This window comes from Lithobates pipiens, unplaced genomic scaffold (assembly GCF_037356315.1).
Source record: "Lithobates pipiens isolate NorthernLeopardFrog02 unplaced genomic scaffold, aLitPip1_a1.2 Scaffold_30, whole genome shotgun sequence".
NCBI lineage: Eukaryota > Metazoa > Chordata > Amphibia > Anura > Ranidae > Lithobates > Lithobates pipiens.
The window spans coordinates 178,105,068-178,130,241 of NW_027507791.1; the positions used below are offsets into that span (position 1 = coordinate 178,105,068).

The 25,174-nt window shown below is 41.8% G+C and overlaps 1 protein-coding gene across 1 annotated transcript; it reads right to left on the reverse strand.

Annotated features, from left to right (window-relative positions):
• Positions 1-15,812: 15,812 nt before the first annotated feature.
• Positions 15,813-23,853, reverse strand: LOC143943358 (olfactory receptor 10A7-like). The gene is made up of 2 exons (XM_077465085.1): positions 23,831-23,853; positions 15,813-20,327 (listed from the first exon to the last, which is right to left on the reverse strand). The coding sequence occupies exon 2, from the start codon at positions 20,309-20,311 to the stop codon at positions 19,379-19,381; it is 933 nt and encodes a 310-aa protein (XP_077321211.1). The 5' UTR covers positions 20,312-20,327; positions 23,831-23,853; the 3' UTR covers positions 15,813-19,378.
• Positions 23,854-25,174: the final 1,321 nt, after the last annotated feature.

The following is a 25,174-nucleotide window of genomic DNA, read 5'->3' on the forward strand; positions in this document are numbered from 1 at the left end:
TCAGTAGCTGTTACTATTGGGTCCACAAAGGTTCTTTTCAGGACTGGTATGGTAATAGGCTTGTACACGTATAATATTCTTTCTTCCAAATATAGAAAGAATATTATACTTGACTGCTGTCCTTCTGCTGCAGTCTGCTAATCATTCACAACCTACTTGTTCCACAAAGGTCTTTATAAGGACTGGTAAGGTCTAGGGTGCTACAGTACATAGGGTTGAGTGAGGTACAGTCTGCTATTCGTTAAGGACTGGTATAGGTCCACAATACATAGGGTTGAGGTGCACTACTGCTGACTGCTGCCCTATACTGCAGCAGTCCTTCATCAGTATAGGGACTGACGTACAGTCTGCTAATCATTCACAACCTACTTGTTCCACAAAGGTCCTTATAAGGACTGGTAAGGTCTAGGGTGCTACAGTACATAGGGTTGAGTGAGGTACAGTCTGCTATTCCTTAAGGACTGGTATAGGTCCACAATACATAGGGTTGAGGTGCACTACTACTGCTGAGTTTGACTGCTGCCCTATACTGCAGCAGACCTTTATCAGTATAGGGACTGAGAGTTTTGTCACAGGGTCATTTAAAAAATGGCAGGCCCTTCCGCAGGGGTGGTAGGGGTAGGGCAGGAGCAACAGGCGTGAGCAAAAGTGGGAAGTTAAAGAAGGTGCGTTCAATTACTTTAAAGGACGCACCAGACTTGGTTAAGTGGCTCACTCAGCCTTACTCTTCTGCACCCTCCTCATCCTCTCGATCTGCACTCTCTTCTTCACTCTCTGCTATGTGCACCCCCAAAGACACTACCACCAACAACACCACCACCACCACAACCACCACATACCTTCCGCTTGAGTCACAGGAATTATTTTCCGATCCATATCAAGACATTTCTGATGCACAGCCACTCTTGGTATTGGATCAGGAAGAGGAGGTAGCAACAACCGCTACTCAGCAGTCTGACGACAGTACCCAGATCAGCCCGAGGAGGAGGTTGGTCCCCGGGGTTGCTGCCTACTCCGAGATCTCTACTTATAGCGGTGGGGAAGGTGACGTCGATGATAACATGTCTAGTGATGTCACATGGGTGCCCACAAGAGAAGAAGAGGAGGGGAGTTCAGAGGGAGATATGGACCAGCAGATAGGGAGGAGAAGCAGGAATAACTTACATTGCACAGGAGGGACAAAGCAGACTGCTAATGTATCAGGAGCGAGTCATCGACCATGTACGGTCACATCTGGCGCTCCCAGGACACCCGCACATGGCTCCGCAGTGTGGGCTTTTTTTAACGTGTCCGCTGCTGACAATAGCGTTGCCATCTGCAATCTTTGCAGTCAACGCATTAGTCGTGGTAAGCCCAACACTCACCTAGGGACGACCGCCTTAAGAAGGCACATGAGCAGCCATCACCGAGCCCAGTGGGAGCAACAGAACACACAAAGCCACACTCCAGGCTCTCACCATCCAGCCTCGTCTTCTACTTCTCCTTCTCCTCTCTCCTCACAATTGTCCTCCACTCCACCTTCCATCACGCCAAGCTCAAGTTTTTCTGCAAAAAGGCAGGCTTCCGTGGGCCTAATGTTCGAGCGTAAAAAAATGATGACGTCGGATAACCCTCTTGCCCAACGGTTGATGGCTGGCTTGTCAGAACTCATAGCCCGCCAACTACTGCCATATAAATTGGTGGACTTGGAGGCCTTTCGAAAATTTGTGGCCATTGGAACACCACAATGGAAGGTCCCAGGAAGGAAGTATTTCTCAGAGAAGGGCATCCCAGAGCTATATGGCCATGTTCAGCGGCAAGTGAATGTATCTCTGGCACACAGTGTCGGTGCCAAGATACATCTGACCACAGACATGTGGTCTAGCAAACACGGGCAGGGAAGGTATATCACTTTTACTGCCCACTGGGTGAACTTTCTGACGGCCGTCAAGCATGTAACCCGTGGCACCCGTGTAGATTTGGTTTTACTGCTACGGATTGCATGCAGGCCTGGCTCTTCTTCTCCTCCTCCTCCTACTCCATCCTCCTCCCTCTCCTCCTTGGCTGACTCCTCCTTTTCCACTGCTAGTGTCTCTTCAGCTGTGCCGCCCAAGCTCCCCAGAACCTATTCGACATGCCAGGTGAGACGTTGCCATGCCGTGCTGCGTCTGCTGTGCCTGGAAGCCAAGAGCCACACTGGCCCGGCACTCCTTTCAGCTTTGCGTTCACAGGCAGATCAGTGGCTAACACCGCTCAATTTGACAGTTGGTAAAGTGGTGTGTAACAACGGTGCCAACGTCTTAAACTTGGTCGTGCAGCGATTTGTTGTCAAATACCCTGGGGTCTAGGACATCTTGCGGCAGGCAAGGAAAATCTCGGCCCATTTCAGAAGTTCTTACACGGCCATGGCTCGCCTTGCTGACATTCAGCGGCGACACAATCTGCCGGTCAGACGTCTTATTTGCGATTGCCCGACGTGATGGAACTCAACCTTCTATATGCTTGATAGGCTGCTCCAGCAGAAACGTGCAGTTAACGTCTACCTGTATGAACTCTGCGGCAGAACAGGTTCTGGGGAGCTGGGGGTTTTTTCATCGCGCCAGTGGCTGCTCATGCGCGACGCATGCAGACTTCTGCGGCCATTTGAGGAGATCACCAAACTGGTCAGTCGCAGCCATGGCGCCATCAGTGACATGGTACCTTATGCCTTCTTTATGGATCGTGCATTGCGTCGTGTCATTGATCAAGCTGTGGAGGAGCAGGAGCGGGAAGATGAGGAAGTCGCAATGCTGGATGAATTCCCAGGGGGGGCTACTCTATCTGAGACAAGTGAACAACAGGAGTCTGAAGAGGAGTCAGAGGAGGATGGTGCCGGGGCGGATGAGGAGGAGCAAGAAGAGCATGCTTTAAACCTTTCTGGGATCCCTGTTGTGCGTGGATGGGGAGAGGAGAATGAAGAGGACGACATTATCCTGGATGATGAGCAGGAGCCAGGCCACCACACCGCTTCCAGTTTAGTGCAAATGGGGGCCTTCATGCTCCAGTGTTTTAATAGGGACCCCTGTATAAAAAGCATAAGTGTCAAGGACCAGTACTGGGTGGCAACGTACTTAGACCCCCGGTACAAACACAAAATGTTACCGCCGTCACAGAGGGCTGTCAGAATGCAGCACTTCCAGGCCTTGCTTCGAGAAATGCTGCATTCTGCTTTTGCGTGCGCTGGCAGAGGAGCAATTCCCACTCCCAGAGAAGGAGTTGCGGGTACCAATCCAACAGCGCCTGCAAGAATAGGCCGGTTTGAAGATGTGTTGGTGACTTCGGATATGAGGTCATTCTTTCAGCTGACCCATCGACAGGTGTCATCCGGATCCAGCATCAGGGAACGTCTAGACCGTCAGGTGTCCGACTACATCGGGTTAACGGCCGATGTGGATGCTCTGAGGAGTGATGAACCCCTGGACTACTGGGTGGGCAGGCTTGACCTCTGGCCAGAGCTTGCCCAATTTGCAATCGAACTGTTGGCTTGCCCCTAGTCCAGTGTCCTGTCCGAAAGGACGTTCAGCGCAGCAGAGGGGATCGTGACCAATAAGCGTACTCGTCTAGCTCATGACAGTGTTAACTACCTCACATTTCTAAAAATAAATGAGGCATGGATCTCGGAGGAATTCAACACATGTGACCAGTAGACCATGTATATGTCTATAAACAATTTTTTAAATCGAGCACACAGACCTTCTTTCTTCATTTGGCTCACTTCCTTGTCCAAAAAAAGCACACCTTACTATATGCCCGTACCCTCCTGTTTGAAGAGGTTGAGCGGTGTCATATTTCTACTGGGGCTGCTTATTATGAGGGGCTCCCATCATCCCTGTGCTGTGCTGACTTCCTCCTGGGGCTGTACCTCTGCTGTGCATATTATGAGGGGCTCCCACCATCCCTGTGCTATGTTGAAATCCTCCTGAGGCTGCTTATTATGAGGGGCTCCCACCATCCCTGTGCTGTGCTGACTTCCTCCTGGGGCTGTACCTCTGCTGTGCATATTATGAGGGGCTCCCACCATCCCTGTGCTATGCTCATTATGAGGGGCTCCCACCATCCCTGTGCTATGCTCATTATGAGGGGCTCCCACCATCCCTGTGCTATGCTGACTTCCTCCTGGGGCTGTACCTCTGCTGTGCATATTATGAGGGGCTCCCACCATCCCTGTGCTATGCTCATTATGAGGGGCTCCCACCATCCCTGTGCTATGCTCATTAAGAGGGGCTCCCATCATCCCTGTGCTATACTGACTTCCTCCTGGGGCTGCTTACGGTGCAGGTGTCAGTGCTGTATATCACGGTGCTGGTGTCAGTGCTGTATATCACGGTGCTGGTGTGAGTGCTTTATGTCACGCTGCTGATGTCAGTGCTCTCTATCATGGTGCTGCTGTCAGTGCTGTATATCACGGTGCTGGTGTTAGTGCTTTATGTCACGCTGCTGATGTCAGTGCTCTCTATCACGGTGCTGGTGTCAGATGACTCTATCACGGTGCAGGTGTCATTGCTGTATGTCACGCTGCTGATGTCAGTACTCTCTATCACGGTGCTGCTGTCAGTGCTGTATATCACGGTGCTGGTGTTAGTGCTTTATGTCACGCTGCTGATGTCAGTGCTCTCTATCACGGTGCTGTTGTCAGATGACTCTATCACGGTGCAGGTGTCATTGCTGTATGTCACGCTGCTGATGTCAGTACTCTCTATCACGGTGCTGCTGTCAGTGCTGTATATCACGGTGCTGGTGTTAGTGCTTTATGTCACGCTGCTGATGTCAGTGCTCTCTATCACGGTGCTGTTGTCAGATCACTCTATCACGGTGCAGGTGTCATTGCTGTATGTCACGCTGCTGATGCCAGTGCTCTCTATCACGGTGCTGGTGTCAGATGACTCTATCACGGTGCAGGTGTCATTGCTGTATGTCACGCTGCTGATGTCAGTACTCTCTATCATGGTGCTGCTGTCAGTGCTGTATATTACGGTGCTGGTGTGAGTGCTTTATGTCACGCTGCTGATGTCAGTGCTCTCTATCATGGTGCTGCAGTCAGTGCTGTATATCACGGTGCTGGTGTTAGTGCTTTATGTCACGCTGCTGATGTCAGTGCTCTCTATCACGGTGCTGGTGTCAGATGACTCTATCACAGTGCAGGTGTCATTGCTGTATGTCACGCTGCTGATGTCAGTACTCTCTATCACGGTGCTGCTGTCAGTGCTGTATATCACGGTGCTGGTGTTAGTGTTTTATGTCACGCTGCTGATGTCAGTGCTCTCTATCACGGGGCTGGTGTCAGATGACTCTATCACGGTGCAGGTGTCATTGCTGTATGTCACGCTGCTGATGTCAGTACTCTCTATCACGGTGCTGCTGTCAGTGCTGTATATCACGGTGCTGGTGTTAGTGCTTTATGTCACGCTGCTGATGTCAGTGCTCTCTATCACGGTGCTAGTGTCAGATGACTTTATCACGGTGCAGGTGTCATTGCTGTATGTCACGCTGCTGGTGATCATCTCCTGCACCCTCTTCTTTGCCTACCCTGACCTTCCCTCTCCTCCATTGCCTTCATGCGCTCCACAGTCCTGAATTGTCACAACAATTTCACATATAAAAAAAGAATGCTTGTAGTTGCCGATCCCAGATTCACCTCATACATGTGTTATGTCATTGGCCATGTGGTGGGACTATGTTTGCACAGCTATTAATTATTTTGTGGCTGCAAATTTGACCTGTAGGTTTGCAAAGTTTGTCTCCCATTGAAGTCAATGGGGCCCGCTGCGAACGTTACGGTTCGCAAACTATCGGCCGCATTCGCGATCCGTGTTCGCGAAACGTCCCGTCGGAAGTTCGTCCATCACTACTGTTGTCACCGGGACTTTCCATGAAATCTTTACATATACTTAAGATCTATACTTGATACACCTTCATAAATATCTGGTTAAAGACTATTCAAGACATGTTCCCCTGAATGGAAAGATCAGAACTCAAGTTTCTTAATACCACACACCTTACGGCATTTTTTGCTCCCTTATTATCAGTCAGCCTTCTTTTTCCTTTCCCTCTCCCCTATCCATTTCTTCCCGGAGCCACGCACAGGTCAAGCTGTCACTTTACATAGTACACTCTTTTCTTTAAAGACATTTCCATGATGAATGTTTCATCTGGCATCTAAACTGTGTGTCACTATGTGGCATCTGGATGCTTCTTTTTAATTGTTACATGTAGTGTCTTATGTTTACGTGAATGCGTGATGCATCAATTACTGTAGTGATTTTCTATTGCCCATTACAGTGAAGTTGCTATTTTTCTTGACATTTGGCTTATCATTCTGCCAACTTGTTCTAAATAAATGTAATAAATATAAATTTTTGATACTCTTAAAAGGATCGAATTCTGTCATTAGTAAATCTTTTCTTGGGCCTCACACCCAAATTATTTGTTTTTGCTATATGTTTAGTTACGGGAGCAGCACCCTACATGGTGTAGGATCCATGAGTAACCACCCCACTTGTTGAGGTGAATATATACATGTTTAGCCTGTTCTTTTTGTTGTTTTCCTTGAGCTCAGAACTGTGTTTGTATGAAGCTAAGTACTGGAGAAGTACAATACAGGAGGGACTCATAGGCTGATAGGCATGATATATTTTAACAAAGTACAAGGAGTACAAACAAAGAGGCACTATTTAGGAAGTTATGTTCTTTCCCAATTACCCCAGATCCCTTTAAAAGGTTCTAAACACCCGGGGGCCATAAAGGATCCACAATCCTGTGACACAGTGATGACATGATCTGGAGACAGTCCCACCAGAAACCCAACTTTAGCTGGGGGGAGCTGCTTTTGACAGATCAGCCGCTGCTCTAGGAGTAAACAGTTAAACACACATTGGTCACCTAGTAACTAATGTGTTAAGCAGGCTTCAACAGGTTCATTTTTATTTATTTTTATTTTTTTATTTTTTTTGTTTCAATGTTTTTATTAATAGTTTTAAATTTAGAAGCATTACTAGAGAACTATACATCAAACAGAATAATAAGTTCAGCGAGATGAATACAGTGATACATATTGGAGAGGGAGAACATTTCAGCATGAAGATCACAATAAAATACAATGCAACCTGGAAATATATTATAGTTGAATGTGCTTAGGTGTTGACCATGGTGACTTAGCTGCATATAGTTGTGATACAGCCTTCACTTTGTCTGATCTGGGAAGCAGAGGCAAGGTGCCAGCATCCCACTTTTTCCCGGGAGCAAACTGTGAATGCGCGGGGGTATTGGATGGGAGCTTAAAGTCAAGTTGTTTTCCCAGCAGATGATGCAAGCGAAAAGAAGAGAAAAAAATAAAAATAAAATAAAATAATGATAACATCAGAGTAAAAGGTAGAGGGGGTGAGGGGGAGGACAGTGGGGTGGGGTAGCAGCTTGTGTGTGAACCAAACCATTCAGACATCAAGTTTCGTGGTGTTCACGGAGGGTGAGGTGTTTACTTGGTATGTGATATGCCGCGTACACACGGTCTAACTGTTTGACGTACTTAGTCCGTTGAAACACATTTCAGCGGACAATCCGCTCGTGTGTGGGCTTCAGCGGACTTTATCAGCGTGCAGTCCGGAGTACTAAGATTTTCGGATTTTCCAAAAATCTGTCCGTCGTACTTTGGTTTCAGTGGACAATACGGTCGTCAGTATGCTAGTTCGACGGACTAAGAATGGCGCATGCCCAGAAAGGATTTACACGGCGGAAGGGTGCTTTGCTGTGTCTTGGACTTCTTATTTCTAGTCCTGTCGTACGTGCTGTACACGTCATCGCGCAAGCTTTCGACGGACTGTTTGTGCATCCGTGTGTGGTCAAGTCCGTTCAGTGAAAAGTACGACGGATTGTCCGTCGGATTGTATGACGGACTAAGTACGTCAAACAGTTCGACCGTGTGTACGCGGCAATAGTTGTTGGAATTCTGGGGATTCCCTAAAGTTATTCCAGCAGGCTCAGGTTTTTTGATATTTGGTCAGGGTCTCTTTTGCTTGGAGTTAAAGTTTTCCATTCCCGCTATTCTCTCTATGTGACAGAGCCTTTCAGGGATGATCGGGGATTGTGGCCTCTCCAGTGGACCGGTATGCATTGTTTGACAGCATTGATGAGGTGGAGAGTAAGGGATTTTTTGTAGGTAAGGATTTGTGGTGGAGTAGGTATTGGGCCGAGGTAAAATCCAGGGTGTAGGTCATTATTTGGGTTGCCAAACAGTGGACTTCCTGCAAGAAGTGTTGTATGAGGGTACACTCCCAACAGACATGGATTAATTATTGAGCCTAGAACAGAATCACATCTCCAACACAGTGGGGAGACTTATGGGTGATATTTATGAATCTTGTAGGGTGTCCTGTACCATTTGGAATAGATTTTAAAGCCATTTTCTTGCGCGGATACGTTAATGGATCCCTTGTGGATGTGGTCGTATATCCGCTCTCTTTCTTTTCTGGATAAATCCAGAGTGATCTCACTTTCCCATTGCTGACTTATCTGCTTTGGGGACACAACCACTGAACAGGAGTGAATATACGACTGAAATCAAATGTCTTTGTGGTTCTGTGCTAGAACATAGTGCCTAAGGGAGTGTGGTCTCTATGCCATTGAGTGATGGGTTTGGCACTATTTAGGAAGTGTCTTAGTATGTTCCGGTCAGGGAATCAAGAGGTCAAAGCCTGGTATGTAAGTAGCTGGCATCCTGGTAACATTGTTCTGCTCTAAGTGGTAGTGTTAAACTAAGGTCATTTTGGGTGGGTTCCATGAGGCCCAGAGGGAAATCTGTGTTCTGGTCTAGCGAGGTCAGAGGTCCTGGTGTGGGGGTCATATTTAGTTTCTTACATGCCACCCTGAATGTCAGTAGGGTAGGGCCTATTAAAGGGTGAGCCACATTTTCTGTAGGAATAGATTTTTGCTCAATCCATGGGGTATGGACTAGTGGGATTTGCACGAAAGAGTCTTCTAGGTTAATCCAGTCTTTGGTTTTCTTATGCACATGCCAGTCTATGATTCTGGACATGTGGCATGCCCAATAATATTTTTGTACATCCGGAAGGCCTATTTTTGGAAGGACCATTCTGTCCCAATTCAATCTAGGGGTGGTAGCTGCCCAAATTACATTTCAACATATCCTTTTGTAAGATGTGAAAAACGAAGTGGGGATTTTGAAGGGGAGGGTCTGAAATAAGTATAGGAGTCTGGGTAGAATATTCATTTTGACAATGGCAGCTCTACCAAACCAGGAGTAGATGCCTGAGGTCCATTTGTGGAGATCCTGCTGTATGGAATGAAGTATGGGTGGGAAGTTGCTAGAGCATAGTTCAGACAAATTTGTGGGAATCTTTATGCCCAATTAAGTAATTGCATGCGGTTCCCACATAAAGTGAAAGTTGGATTTGCAGTGTGCTACCAAATTTGGGGGGAGGGATATGTTCAGTATCTTGGGTTTTGAAAAGTATATTTATAGGCTATAGGTATTTTTGAAAAGAGCAAAGTCTTTCAATAGATTAGGTATGGTTGTTATTGGATCTGACAGGAAAAGCAAAATGTCATCCATGTATGCCGCCATTTTGTAGGCTTTGGATTTTACATCAATTCCTTTGATGTCTGTGTTGGCATGAAGTCTGCGTAGGAGGGGTTCCATGGTGAGCACAAAGATAATAGGGAACGGGGGCATCCCTGTTGCATGCCATGCGATATGGAGAAGGCGTCCGACAGGCGACCATTGACTTTGATCCTGGTAGTGGGTGATGAGCCAATATCAGTTGGAGAAACATATCTGGGAAACCCATAGCTTGTAGTGTTGCTGTCATGTACTCTGTTGAACGCCTTCTTTGCATCAAGGGACAGCATAAAGCCTGGTTTGGACATTGTTGTGAGCCAGTGATAAATGTTAATGGCTTTAATGGTGTTATTCCTGGCCTCGCATCCAGGGATAAAGCCAACTTGTATATAGAAAAAGGGCAATCAGCGCAAACAGATTAAAGTAAATGCAAGCTGAACACTATAGGTAATCACAAAGCCTACATAAAATCAATAAAACAATAGTGCAGCACAATAATTTAAGGAAAAAAGTCCATTCCACATATTGGGACTGAAAGTCCAAAAGGTGAAAGGCAAGAACCCTCAGGACGGGAAAAAAAATAATTTCTCCAGTAAAAAATTGGTGACCCTCCACCACAGACAGCCAGATGCGCTTACCAGATCAGGTGGACCTCTATATTACAGAAGGTCATGCAGAAATTTGGATGATTTCTGTTATCATTATGATTTAACCACTACAATACTAAGGGCATCATATGACACCCTTGATATTGAGTGGGAATATCTGAATGATATAAAAGCAGAAAAAATCAGCGCAGCACAACCTCTTTACAAAAAGCTGCTGAACATCAAGGATCAATCACCAAATCCCAAAATGCAATATATCAAACAAATGGTACAGCGCTCTAACTAAATTAAAATAATTACTAACGTATTAAAATAAATATTAACTAAAAGTCCAAAATAGCTTGTATGTCAAAAAATCCACGTGAGGAATCTTCAGTGGTATACAGTCAGATCATGCGTAAAGTGACTTAGTGCCGGGGGACCACCACCAATGGTAAAATTGGCTGCTCACCTCATCATATGGACCCTTTAAATTACAGAGGGTCACATGCACTTAATATCACCGAATGCTTATCAACTCGTCCAATTGCTGTATTCCTTCTCACAAATATTATCCAACCGGTTCAGCTTTCTCCCACTCAGAGTCAAATCAACTGGCAAATTTGTGGAGTACCCACAATGGATCGTTATATTGCAGTATTCACATTTCCTCAAACCATGTGGATAGAAAGATAAGCCATAGTGCTCTCCATAGAAAAACGTTTTAATGATAAATATACATAAAAAACACACTTACAATAACGAAGCTTCAAACGATCGTTAAAATGAATGGCCACGGGTGACGTCACATGATTTCTGTCCATACATTACGTCCCTGTGGGCGGGACTTCATCAGCGGACACAGAAATGACGCGACACCTGATGTATAAATACACAATTAGGGGTTCCTATAGTAACGGCTCATCCAATCACACCGCTCATCCGAACGTAAATACGATTCATGCGAGTATGACGTGACGGACGACCTCTCCTTATTTGCAAATATTTACCATGGTAACAACTCATCCTGTTGTGTAGTTCAAATCAAATACAAAACTACACGATAACAAGCGTGGCCCTCAGGACAGCCTTTGTGGGTTTAAACGAACGTTACCATGTAAATGGCTCATCCCATCGTGCCTACCAGTACAATGCACAACAACGAATGTGATTTACAAAAAGGAACATATCCATATTTGTAAACATTGCCATAGCAACAATAAATCTCTTCCCCTTGTGTATATAATATAATCACATACATAAAAACCGCTAAAAGGTACTCAAATTCAATACAAAAAAAACCCATTAATAAACACATTTTCACATGTGCTCAAAATCACAAAGCATGAACCTTTTCTCCAAACATTAGTTTACAAAAGTCCACCTCCTATAGAATACATATAAAAATGCGTTTTGAACTTAATATTCAAAAGCAATTAAGAATATTAGAATGTGTATAATACACATATATCAACGTGACATCACTGGCTGCCAGTCAAATACTATTTAAATCATACTAAAAGTACAATAAAAAATAAACAATAAAATCATTGATCAGTAATAAAACAGTTAATATCGAAATCAACATTCAATCCACCAGGAACTAATACCTTGGTCTCATGTATCCAGTAGGATTCCCTACGGCTTAGCTGGCGGATAAAATTACCCCTCCTCCAATGTTTTGTGACCATCTCAGTTTTGCTGATGGAATTGTTTGAAGTGTCACATTGTGGGTTTTCAAACCTTTTTTAATGTTATCAACGTGTTCTGCTAAACGCACATGTAAAGGTCTAGAAGTGCGTCCTATGTATTGTAACCCGCATTCACACTCTAACATGTAAACCACTCCAATCGTATCACATGTGATCAATTGCCGAATATCATTTTCCCTATTAGTTGCAGAGGCCAGAAACTTCTTCCGTTTCTTAATGTTGACTTTAGAATGCTTACACGGTCTACACCGCCCACAGGCGTAAAACTCCCCCAGGAAGGAGAACATTCGGTTCTCTGATGGAATAGGGGGGTTAAGAACGCTGGGGGCAAGACGGTCCCTCAAAGAAGGAGCTTTTTTATAAATAAACTGTGGATGGGCAGGAAGCACGGCCCCAGAATTTTGTCCTGCTTTAAAACTTACCAATGTTTAGACACTATCTTTTCGAATTTTTTATGTTGGAGATTGTAATCTAAAATCATTCTAAAATTTTGCTCGCTATTATTAGTCTACCTAAGTTGACTAGAGACTAAAGTGGTTCTATCAATCTGTTTGACATTTTCAAATTCAGCCTTCAGGGCAGACCTATCATATCCCTTTTGTTCAAATCTGGAGATTAACACTACGGATTGAGATATATAATCCTCACTCCTCGTACAATTACGATTGTCCCCTGGGGATGTTGCACAACAAATATTGGTAATGGCTCCCCAGGGGAATGTAAGCATTATGATCGGTAGGTTTGAAATGGTTAACCAACCTAAAGTTACCCAAATCTTTGTTAATCTCCAGATCCAAAAAGACTATATGATCTTGACTCACATTCCATGTAAGTGAGATATTCCTATCATTGGAATCCAATGATTGAATGAAACTGTCAAGTGACAATCTAGAACCATCCCAAATCAAAATAAGATCGTCTATAAATCTAAGATAACACACTAGTTGAGGGGGGCGATGTTTAAAAACTGCCTCTTCCTCCCAGTGAGCCATAAATAAGTTGGCTACACTGGGAGCAAAACGGGCTCCCATCGCTACCCCTCTAGTCTGTAAATAGAACTCCTTGCCATACCAAAAGTAATTTCGGCTCAGGCAAAAATTTAAACAAGTCAGCAAAAATTCTTGATGTCTACGCGACAATGCTGACGATGATAAGGCCAACTCGACTGAGGTCAAAGGCATCATCATGCCCTATAATGGTGTATAGTGAGCCTACATCGGCTGTCACCAAGATACTAGAGGAGGAACTCCCCAATTCCTCCAAAATTTGTATAATATGTTTAGTATCTTTTAAGTATGCAGGAGTATTCACCACTAAAGGCTGAAGAAAAAAGTCAATGTATTGACCCAATCTAGCAGATACGGAATTGATACCGTTCACTATAGGCCTCCCTGTGGGATTGGTACTGTCTTTATGGATTTTGGGTAGGAAATATATTATAGGAGTTCTACAAAACAAAGGGTCAATATATGCTGCTTCCTTTTTGGATAAGATCCTTTGATCTTTTCCATTTTCTATAATGGAATGCAGCTCATCTTTATATGTTAACATGGGATCTCTAATTAGGATTTTATACGTATCCTCATCATTTAGTAGTCGGGACATCTCCCTTTGGTAATACTCCTTACTTAAAATGACCAAATTACGGGCCTTATGACAATCTCTTTACGCGCTTCCAAAGACTTCATACCTCGCTTGATATATTGGGGATACTGCAATATAACGATCCATTGTGGCTACTCCACAAATTTGCCAGTTGATTTGACTGTGAGTGGGAGAAAGCTGAACCGGTCGGATAATATCTGTGAGAAGGAATACAGCAATTGGACGAGTTGATAAGCATTCAGTGATATTAAGTGCATGTGACCCTCTGCAATTTAAAGCGTCCATATGATTAGGTGAGCAGCCAATTTTACCATTGGTGGTGGTCCCCCCCTCCCCCGGCACTTTACGCATGATCTGACTGTATACCACTGAAGATTCCTCACGTGGATTTTTTGACATACAAGCTATTTTGGACTTTTAATTAATATTTATTTTAATACGTTAGTAATTATTTTAATTTAGTTAGAGCGCTGTACCATCTGTTTGAAATATCTGAATGATGCCTGCAGCTACAGGCATCATTCAGATATCATTCTTTCTGGCCGGCGATTCTGTGAACGATAAGAACAATCATAGTAGCAGTTCCACTGCTTGATCGTTCTTATAGGCGACGTTATGATGTCACACCCGGGTTCCCTGAACAAAACAAAGCGCCGACCATGGCTGTCAGCATGAGATTGGTGAATTTTTTTTCCCGATCTCATGCTTTCCAGCCTGGAGGAGAGATGTGGGGTCTTATTGACCCCGCATCTCTCCATAAAGAGGACCTGTCACACACCTATCCTATTACAAGGGATGTTTACATTCCTTGTAATAGGAATAAAAGTGATCCAAAAAAATGTAAAAAAAAGTGGAAAAAATGAAGTAAAAAAATGTAAAACGATCCTGTCCACGGTGGCTCGCGTTCAGAAGTGAACGCACATGTAAGTCCTGCCCACATATGTAAACACTGTTAAAACCACACATGTGAGGTATTGCCAAATGCGTTAAGCATGTGCAACAATTCTAGCACTAGACCTCCTCTGTAACTCTAAACTGGTAACCTGTAAACATTTTTAAAGCGTCGCTCATGGAGATTTTTAAGTTTTATGCCATTCCATGAGTCTGCGCAATTTTAAAGCATGACATGTTAGGTATATATTTACTTGGTGTAACATTATTTTTCACATCATACAAAAAAATCGGGTAACTTTACTTTTTTTTTTATTTTATTTTTTATTTTCTTTTAAAAGCCGTTTGAAAAATTATTGTGCAAATACCATGCAAGATAAAAAGTTGCAATGACTGCTATTTTATTCCCTATGGTGTCTGCTAAAAAAAAACATAACAATGTTTGGGGGTTCTGAGTAATTTTCTAGCAAAAAAAAATTGATTTTTACATGTAGGAGAGAAGTGCCGGAATAGGCCCAGTATTGAAGTGGTTAAAAAGGAGCCACACAATTATGTGGTAATAAATGGCTGCATATGATCACTATCCTTTAACGAAAGAGGTTTTTTTTGGCATGATCAGGCATATTTTCAATATTATTGCCAAAATTTCACAATTTCTGCCAGGGTATACACACTTTTGAGTACAGCTGTATGTCTGGCACTGGAGGCTTCCACTTTTAAATGAAATCTATGGTCACAGAATACACTTTCATTTTACAACAGCACATTTGTAATTTTAATACAAACACTAGTTATTTCTGACAATACAATAAAAGCTTACTTAAAAAAAAAAAAAAACTTTCATGTTGTGAGTTCTGCCCATCTACTGCCCATCTCTTTCCACACCTTCCTGCATTCCCTATTCCAGGTTCTTCTCTGCTGTTTACTTTCTAAGGATAACATATCCCATAGTACCTTGCTACCTACAATCATTGATTCCTGTACTAAATCCATCTCTTGAAATTCCTCCTTCAAGCACCTCTGTAATTCAGAAGGCAGGCTCTGTGAATTGTGTGACATGGCAGTGCCCACTCACAGGTCATAATGGATGTGTTACAGAAATCAAGGAAATAAATGTGTAAATCTTCACAAAGTAAGTTTATAAACTTCAAGATCATTCAGATTAATAAAATTAGACTAAATTAATTAAAATGCAATGTGAAAATAATTATGTGATTTAATATGTTGACAGTAGATATGCTTTAACAAAATTAGAAAAGGAGCACCAGATAAAGTGGAAAGGCAAATGTTCCACAAATCCCAAATAGAAGGAAGGAAAATTAGGAGATTTTAGTGTCCAAGAAGTCCTTATTAGTCACTGATTGGGCTCATCAGTGGGTGGTTTAAAATAGCTACTAGTAGTTGGTGATTAATCTGGGATGACCATTGCTTGTACGAGCCTAGCTAGGTAAGATGCATCATAATAGATGATATCCAGTTTGGAAGTATTGGGATGAGTTAATTCTCCTTGATTTTCTAGCCCAGAAGAATCTGAGGAAAGATGAATGCAGTCTGTGAAGAAAATATTGGGGAGAGCAGGCAGAAGTTGGAAGAGATAAGTGAGTCTCATGCCGCGTACACACAATCGGACTATCCGGTGGACTTAGTCCGGCGGACAAACCTCTGGACTTTGAAGCGGAGGTCCACCGGACTTTCCGAACGAGCGGACCAGCCCACACATGACCGGACTTTTCCAACGGAATAGGTGTGGCGTAAAAAAACGCCGGACTATGGCCGGACTTTTGAAATGAACGGACTTGCCCACACACTGAGGAAAGTCCATTCATTTTGAACGCGGCTCCAGGTAGATGGGACTAGTGAAGGAAGTCAATGTCGCTGTCTTCGGCGGTGAGATTGACACATCGCTGGCCCCGTCACCTAGTATGGACTTAAAGTGGAAGCCCTACGCCAAAAAAATGGCATGGGGGTTCCCCCCAGGTCCATATCAGACCCTTATCCTTACCCTTACCCTGATCCGAGGACGCAGCCCGGCCAGGCAGGAAAGGGGGTGGGGACAAGTGAGCGCCCCCCTCCTGAGCCATACCAGGCCGCGTGCCCTCAACATGGGGGGTGCTTTTGGGAAGGGGGGCCCTGCGGCCCCCCACCCCAAAGCACCTTGTCCCCATGTTGATGAAGACAAGGGCCTCTTCCCGACAACCCTGGCCGTTGGTTGTCAGGGTCTGCGGGCAGGGGCTTATCAGAATCCGGGAGCCCCCTTTAATAAGGAGGCCCCCAGATACCGGACCCCCACCCTATGTGAATGAGTATGGGGTACAATGTGCCCCTACCCATTCACCTGGTGAAAAAATGGAAATAAAACACAACACAAGGTTTTAAAATAATTTATTGCACAGCTCCAGGGGTCTTCTTCCGTCTTGGGGGGTATTCTCCCCAGACTCCTCCGCTATCTTCTGCTAGCTCTTTTACTAGAGGAGGAGCCCGGCTTTCTTCGTCGTCACCCGGGGGTCTTCTTCCGACTTCCGGGGTCTTGTCCCCCTCTTTGGTTCTTCTTGCCGGGCCTCTAGTGATTTAACTTTAGTGCAATAAATTCATCATGTTACTTATCTAAAGACTAATACGTTTTTATGCGATTTCCATCGTGCGTTGCTTTTTGTTTTCTGTATTCTGATATCCATTTTTCCAGTGGTTGGTAGATGCACTGGAACTTAGTTTACTTTATATTTTTCAGATTGTACATGCTAATGCACATGACTAATAGTTTGTAGCACTAATAGGAACTGTATATATGTTTGTGGTCGAATGTGCCCAACCTTAGCTCTATTAGTCCAAGATTATTCGACATAGAGAGAAAAGATTCACAATGAGGATTCGACGAAGCAGTCACCGTGAGTGGACATTTATGGTCAAATGATCCACCCATAGGCTATAGAAGAATTCTAATGTTGGTTGACTAGTAATAATAATTAATAAATATATATAGTAATAGTGTCATACAACATTCAAATTCTACTATAGCTTGTAGGCGGAATATTCGATTTTCGGTCGAATGCATTTTTTAACGAAACAAAATAAATAAAAACTAATTTCGGAAGTAACTAAATAAATGTATTTTTTGGATGAAAACAAAATTCCAAAAGAAAATATTTCAGTGTGCATATGTCTAGTTAGACAAGTGCAGTTTGTTTTTTTTCCAAATTGAAATTTGGACAAATTTTTGTTTTAAAATTTTCAATAGTTTCAAATTCGAATATGAATAGATTTCGATTTTGAATAGTTTGTGAATTTGAATAGCTTTCAAATTTCCAAAGAGAATAGAATAGAATAGAAAACAAAGGAATATAATAGGAAAAAAACATAGAATAGAAAAGAATATATTTCTTTCAAATTCAAATTGAATTTTGGAAAATGTTTATATTATTTATATTCTATTCTTTTGTTTTTTTTATTCTATTCAAATTTCAGAAGATGGTTATAATCTTTCTAATTATATTATTTTTTTAGTCTATTCTATTCTTTTATTTGCTATCCTATTTTGTTCTGTTTTACTCTGTTATATTCAATAAAAAAAATTCTGTTATATTCTTATTTTTCTATATACTGTACCTTATCTTCTATATTAGTTTATGTAAACGGGGTGACCCTGCCCCCTCTGACATCACAGGGAAAGCCATAGGGAAGTCCCCGTGTGTCAGAGGGGGACAAGGTCACCGAGTGGCCCTCTGTTATATGTGAAGTGTCAGAAGAACCGAAGAAGAGTGGAGGAAGAAGAAGATGGAGAAGAAGAAGATGGAGGAAGAAGAAGAACACCAAAGGAAGACCAGAAGAAAGAAGATGGAAGAAGAAGCGTAAAGAAGAAGAAATTAATAAAGGACTTGTCAAAAACCGTCTCTTGTGTTTTTGAACCCTTTTGACACTTTTTTTGTGAAATGGTAGGGGTACATTTGTACCCCATTACCTATTCACACATAAGGGGCTGGGATCTGGGGGTCCCCATGTTAAAGGGGGCTTCCAGCTTCCAATAAGCCCCCTGCACAGACCCCCACAACCACAGTGCAAAGGTTGTGGGGATGAAGCCCTTCTTCCCATCAACATAGGGACAATGTGCTTTGGGGGGCCGCTACCCCAAATTCACAAAAAAAACATACAGATTAAGCCATCATTGCTACAAAAGTATGGCATAACCTGGGGGTATGTTGTATATACATACAGCTTCTAACTCGCTGAACAAATGTGCAGAATGTAAAGTAATGAAAATATTAGTTCAGTACTGAATGCATCCAAGTATATTCAATATTTTCCATTCTATAGCAAAAAAGTAAAATGTTAAATAATAGAGCACTCTGATGCAAAATAATCATCGGATATCTTAGCTTAGCGGGCTGGGCTTTTCCATGAAGGGTTATCCAATCACTATAGCACTGAGAATTTTAGATATGTCCTCTTTACACAACGGTGAGGCTGGGGGATAAAGAAATCTGTGGGTCAGAATAGAACAGAAAGTAGAAAAAAAAGTGTAATGCTGCATACACGTGTTCAGACTTGCCAATGGGATAACCTCCTCTGCATTTCCGATGGAAAAATTTAGAACATGTTCTCTATCTAAGTCTGTCGGAAATCCCGACAGAAAAAGTTGGATGGGGCATACACACGGTCAGAATATCCAACCAAAAGCTCCCATCTGTATTTTTCTGTCGGAAATTCCGACCGTGTGTACGCGGCATTAGATGTTCTTGATTTTCTATGCACACCAGAGGTTTTGGGCTTTGCTGAACAGCCTTTTCCAATGCAGTCTCAATGCATAGACAAAGCACAAAAAATTTGTTCGGCTCAGTTTGGTGAGACGCGATTCAGCACATTACATCACTCTGCAGCCAAAATAGCTGAATTAAATTAAACTTTGTGACCTTTCAATGAAGATCTATAGAGTGATGCGCTTTTTACGGTACACTGTTACCATTACCTTCACATTGCAGCAGCCCTAAAATGTGATCCTGTCACAAAACCTGCTTTCGAAGTAGCCTAACTGACTTTTGCAAAGCATTCTTTACTTCAGTATTCCTAAGTGTGTAAATAAAGGGGTTTAGCATTGGAGTGATGACAGTATACATAAGTGAAAGGAATTTATCATAGTGACTGCCCTTTGGCCTGATATAGACAATAATGATGGTACCATAGAATAGACAGACTACAATGAGATGGGAAGAACATGTAGAAAATGCCTTCTTTTTCCCTGCATTGCTGTTTATCTTTAGCACAGTTTTTATTATTGTAATGTAAAGCACTACTATCATAGTAAAGGGAAAGACAACCGCAGGTATGGCTGCCAACATAGTGACAAAATTGCTGATCGTTGGGTTAGAACATGCCAAATTCTGCAGTGGAGCCAGATCACAGAAAAACTGATCAATCTTATTGGGACCACAATACTCCAGAAGAGCTGTAAAAATTACAGGTATAAAAGAAATAATGAACCCAGCCATCCACGGAAGAGTACCTAACACACAACAAAATGCATTGTTCATAACTGATGAATACTGCAACGGATTGTTAATAGCCAAAAATCGATCAAAGGCCATCAGTGCAAGAAGAAAGCACTCTGTTTCTCCTATAGCATGTAAAGCATACATCTGTGTAAAACAGCCAATAACAGATATCCTGTAATCAGTCTTGGCAAGAATGTATAAGAGTTTTGGTATAGTTACTGAAACGCACATCATTTCCGAAATGGCAAATATGAAAATGAAGAAATACATTGGGATCTGTAGAGATATATGAGTCATAACTAATACAATAATAATAAAGTTTCCAATGATACATACGATATAGGCTAATAGAACAGCGTAAAAAATTTCACTATGATATTTAAGAAAGCTTGAAAACCCCACTAGCTGGAACTCCATTAGTGTAGTCTTGTTAGCATCTTGCATTGTTGACTTAACAAACCTGGGGAATACAAAGATATATTGTTGGGTGATATTTACCAGAACAATATGATAGTCATCACAAAGGAACCCTTTTTTTACTTATTCCATTTGCATATCGCCTGCTCAGTACACAGCCAGGTAAGCTTCTCATTGCCACCATATCAAGGCATCTTGTTTATGCCCCCTGCCAGTAGCCCATAAGCTTTATGAATTCCATATAATGTCTACAGGATTCTTTGTATCATTTACAGTGAGGGAAAAAAAGTATTTGATCCCCTGCTGATTTTGCCCACTGGCAAAGAAATGATCAGTATACATTTTAATGGTAGGTTTATTTTAACAGTGAGAGACAGAATAACAACAAAAATATCCAGAAAAACGCATTTCAAAAAAGTTGATTTGCTTTTTAATGAGTGAAATAAACACTTGATCCCCTATCAATCAGCAATATTTCTTGCTCTCAGGTGTTCTATACAGGTAACAAACTGAGATTAGGAGCACTCTTGTAACAAGCTGAGATTAGGAGCACTCCGTTTATCTGTATAAAAGACACCTGTCCACAGAAGCAATCACTCAGATTCCAATCTACCCCCCATGGTCAAGAACAAAGTGCTGTCCAAGGATGGCAGGGACAAGATTGTAGACCTACACAAGGCTGGAATGGGCTACAAGACCATCGCCAAGCAGCTTGGTAAGAGGGTGACAACAGCTGGTGTGATTATTCGCAAATGGAAGAAACACAAAATAACCCAATCTCCCTCAGGGCTCCATGCAAGATCTCACCTTGTGGAGTTTCAATGATCATGAGAATAATGGGGAATCAGACCAGAACTGCAAAGGAGAATCTTCTCAATGATCTCAAGGCAGCTGGGACCATAATCACCAAGAAAACTATTGGTAGCACACTACACCTTGAAGAACTGAAATCTTGCAGCACCTGCAAGGTACCCCTGTTCAAGAAAGCACATGTACAGGCCCGTTTGAAGTTTGCTAATGAACGAATGATTCTGAGGAGAACTGGGTAAAAGTGTTGTGGTCAGATGAGACCAAAATCAAGCTCTTTGGCATCAACTCAACTCACCATGTTTGGAGGAGGAGGAATGCTGCCTATGACCCCAAGAACATCACCCCCACGGTAAAAGAAAAACGGGTCATGGATGGGTATTCCAGCATGACAATGACCCAAAACACACGGCCAAGGCAACAAAGGAGTGGCTCAACAAGAAGCACGTTAAGGTCCTGGAGTGGCTTAGCCAGACTCCAGACCTTAATTGAATAGAAAATATATGCAGGGAGCTACCAAACATCAGCCTCGAAACCTAAATGACTTTAAGAGGATCTGCAAAGAGGAGTGGGACAAAATCCCTCCTGAGATGTATTCAAACCTGGTGGCCAACTACAAGAAGCATCTGACCTCTGTGGTGGCCAACAAGGGTTTTGTTAAAGTCATGTTTTGTGAAAAGGCTCAAATACTTATTTCACTCATTCACTCATCACTCATGAGATGTGTCACTTGTGCTGCTGTTTCCTCCTTCAGTATAAATCGTTATCTTCTGAGGCTCTTGCAACCATAAAATTCCTGTGTGGCGGTGTACCAGGTCAAAGCCTAGCTTTGGCTGGTGACCCTCATTATTGTCTCATTTGAGAGTATATTTAGAGTATTGTTTGTGTTTTAAATATTTTTGATATATTGCGTTTTGTATTATGTAGTGTGGTTATGTAGGTTTGATATATTTTCAAAATAAACATAAATTGTCAGTGTCTGTTTAGTGCAATCTTTTTGTGAAAGGATTATGTGGTGCATTTGCATAGAATGTAATTGTCAATGGCTAAGAATCGAATCACTAATCCCCCGTACACACGGTCAGACTTTTCAACGACAAAATCCATCAGATTTTTTCTGACGGATTTTGGCCCAAACATGTCTAGCATACACACAGTCACACAAAGTTGTCGGAAAATCAGTTCGTTCTGACATAAAACACCTACGACATGACTATAAACAGGCCAGTAGCCAATAGCTTTAGTCTCGTAATTTATTATGAGCACATGTGGCACTTTGTCCTGTCGGAATTGTCTATACACGATTGGAATTTAAACGATCAGATTTTGTTGTCGGAAAATTTTAGATCCAGCTCTCAAACTTTTTGTGTCGGAAACTCCGACGGAAAAAGTCAGATAGAGTCCACACACGATTGGATTTTCTGACAACATGATCCGATCGCACATTTTCCGTCGGAAAATCCGACCGTGTGTACGGGGCATAAGAATATATTGACAAAATATAGATGTCCTGTTAGTTTTACCAGAATATTTTAGCATGAATGTAAGCATCTCAATTGATATTATGCTTTTAGAATGAAGGAAATGGTCTTTATCAATGCTCTTTTGCCTTTGGTTATAGCTGTAAAGCCCCATACACACTATCAGATTTTCTACTGATTTTTTCCTTCAGATTTACCAAAACCATAAAATATGAGGTCAAACCTTAGGAGTTTCAATCTGTATGCAGTCCGGCAGGCCCTTGCACTACACAGTTTTGGTAAATCTGAAGACAAAAATCAGCAGAAAATCTGATAGTGTGTATGGGGCTATAGTGATGCAATTCCTGAAATGCCCAATATGTGTTGATTAACCAGGTGAATTCACAATAGCAGTCATTTCTTTCAAGGTCCATAATAATTATATATTTATGATAAAGCAAGACATTAGAAAACCAGTGCTTGGTGTGTCTTTCAAAATTCACTATATCTGGTCTCCCACAGTACACAGAATAAGGAAATACAATCATTTTAGTAAATATAAACTGCTAAATACCTTTTATCATCAGCAGTATATAGCAGTTTTTTTACTTCTATCATTGCCTGGTTAAAGCTTGCAGGAGGAGTTTTCATACTGCACTGGCTGTCTTATCAGGATGCAGAACACCTGACCCTCTGTCTGGACAGTGCTGATTGTCCTTGTGCTGATCACATGCACTCTCGCGACTCTCACCAAACTGAGCATGTGCAGCCTGACTCCATTTACTCAATCTTATCTGGACATGTTTTGGGGGTAATACAAAAAGAGGAGGATCTGTGCATACAGGATCAAACAAACAGCCCTAATTATCAAAGCAATATTCTGGTCTATAACCTTTATTTAACAGTGTTTCACTCTATTCTTATATGCATTATACCCAGATACAGCCATTTCAGTAATTCAATTATTTATTTTAATGAAACAACTAAACCAAAATTTAACACATGTGGAATATTTAGGAAAGCCCTTGAAAAATTAGGTAATTGTTTTCAAAATCCTTTTTTTAAAGCATAATTTACTTACCTTACTGCTTATAATAATATTCATAATAATAAAAAAAAACTGCTTTTTAACACCTGAATAAATAAAAATAAAAAAGGTAAACTCTTGGACGTGCATCTTAAAGAACACAACATTGGAAATGGGAATGATTATCGACACTGACACATGTACACCTACACAGGTTGAACTGGATGGGCTATAGACGTTATTCAATCTTACCAACTATGTAGACATTTCACATATTCTGAATAGTTTTATCAAAATGTTACAGAGATGTTGCTTCTTTTATAGAAGAATAAAATGAAACCATTAATGCTTGGGGAAAACCTATTTAACTCCATTGTGTAATCAATTTCTAAATTGATGCTCTTTTAATTATTTCTCTTACTAAAAATTCCTAATGGATTTTAATAACAACATAATAAATATACTCTAACGTAAAAATAGAAACTACTCTGAATATACTTCCAAAAGGGGATAATTGGAAGAGAATGGGGATTTATGTGCCAAAACAAAAATAAATAAAATAAAATAAATAGTATTTTTATTTGCACATTAAAATTAGCAAAACCTTAAAACATGTTATCATCGGCTATAATCTGGTTTAACCACTTGTCCACTGTGTACTTATACCCCTTTCCTAATCAGGCCAATTTTCAGATTTCAGTGCTCTCATACTTTGACAATTATTCAGTCACACAACATTGTACCCATGTGAAATTGTTGCCCTTTTTTCACACAAATGTAGCTTTCATTACCACTGAGTTTTTTTACATTTTTTTGTATAAATAAAAAAAGAGAAATTTTTTTGTAAAAAATGCATTTTTCTTTGTTGCTGTTATAAAATTTAGCAAATTTTAATTATTCTTCATAAATTTCCACCAAAATGTATACCACTATACTTCTTTGGTAAAAATAACACACATCAGTGTATATTATTTGGTCTTTTTGAAGATTATAGAGTCTACAAGCTATGGTGCCAATCATTGGGAATTGATCATCATACCTGATGTACAGATAGCCTATTTCATTCCTTGAGACACTAACAAGCCAGGACAGTACAAAATTCCCACCAAATGACCCCTATTTTGGAAAATAGACATCCCAAGGTATTTAGTAAGAGGTACTGTATGCTAAGTTTTTTGAACTTGCAATTTTTTCCCCACAATTCTTTGTAAAATAAAGATTTTTTTCCCACAAAATTGTCAAATTAACAGGTTATTTCTCTCACATGACATATGCATACTTGCAACTACACCCCAAAACAGATTCTGCTACTCCTCCTGAGTATGGCGATACCACATGTGTGAGACTTTTTCACAGCTTAGCTACATACAAAGGCCAAAGATGCAACATGCATTCAATTTCTTGACTACCTATTACACTTTTGAAGGCCCTGGAGCACCAGGACAATGAAAATGCCCACAAAATGACTCAATTTTGGAAAGCAAACACCCCACTTTATATTCTATGAGGCACAAAGTTGTCCAGTAACATTCTTCTTCTTCTCCTGAATATGGCGATACCACATGTGTGGGACTTTTACACAGCCTGGCCAATAGG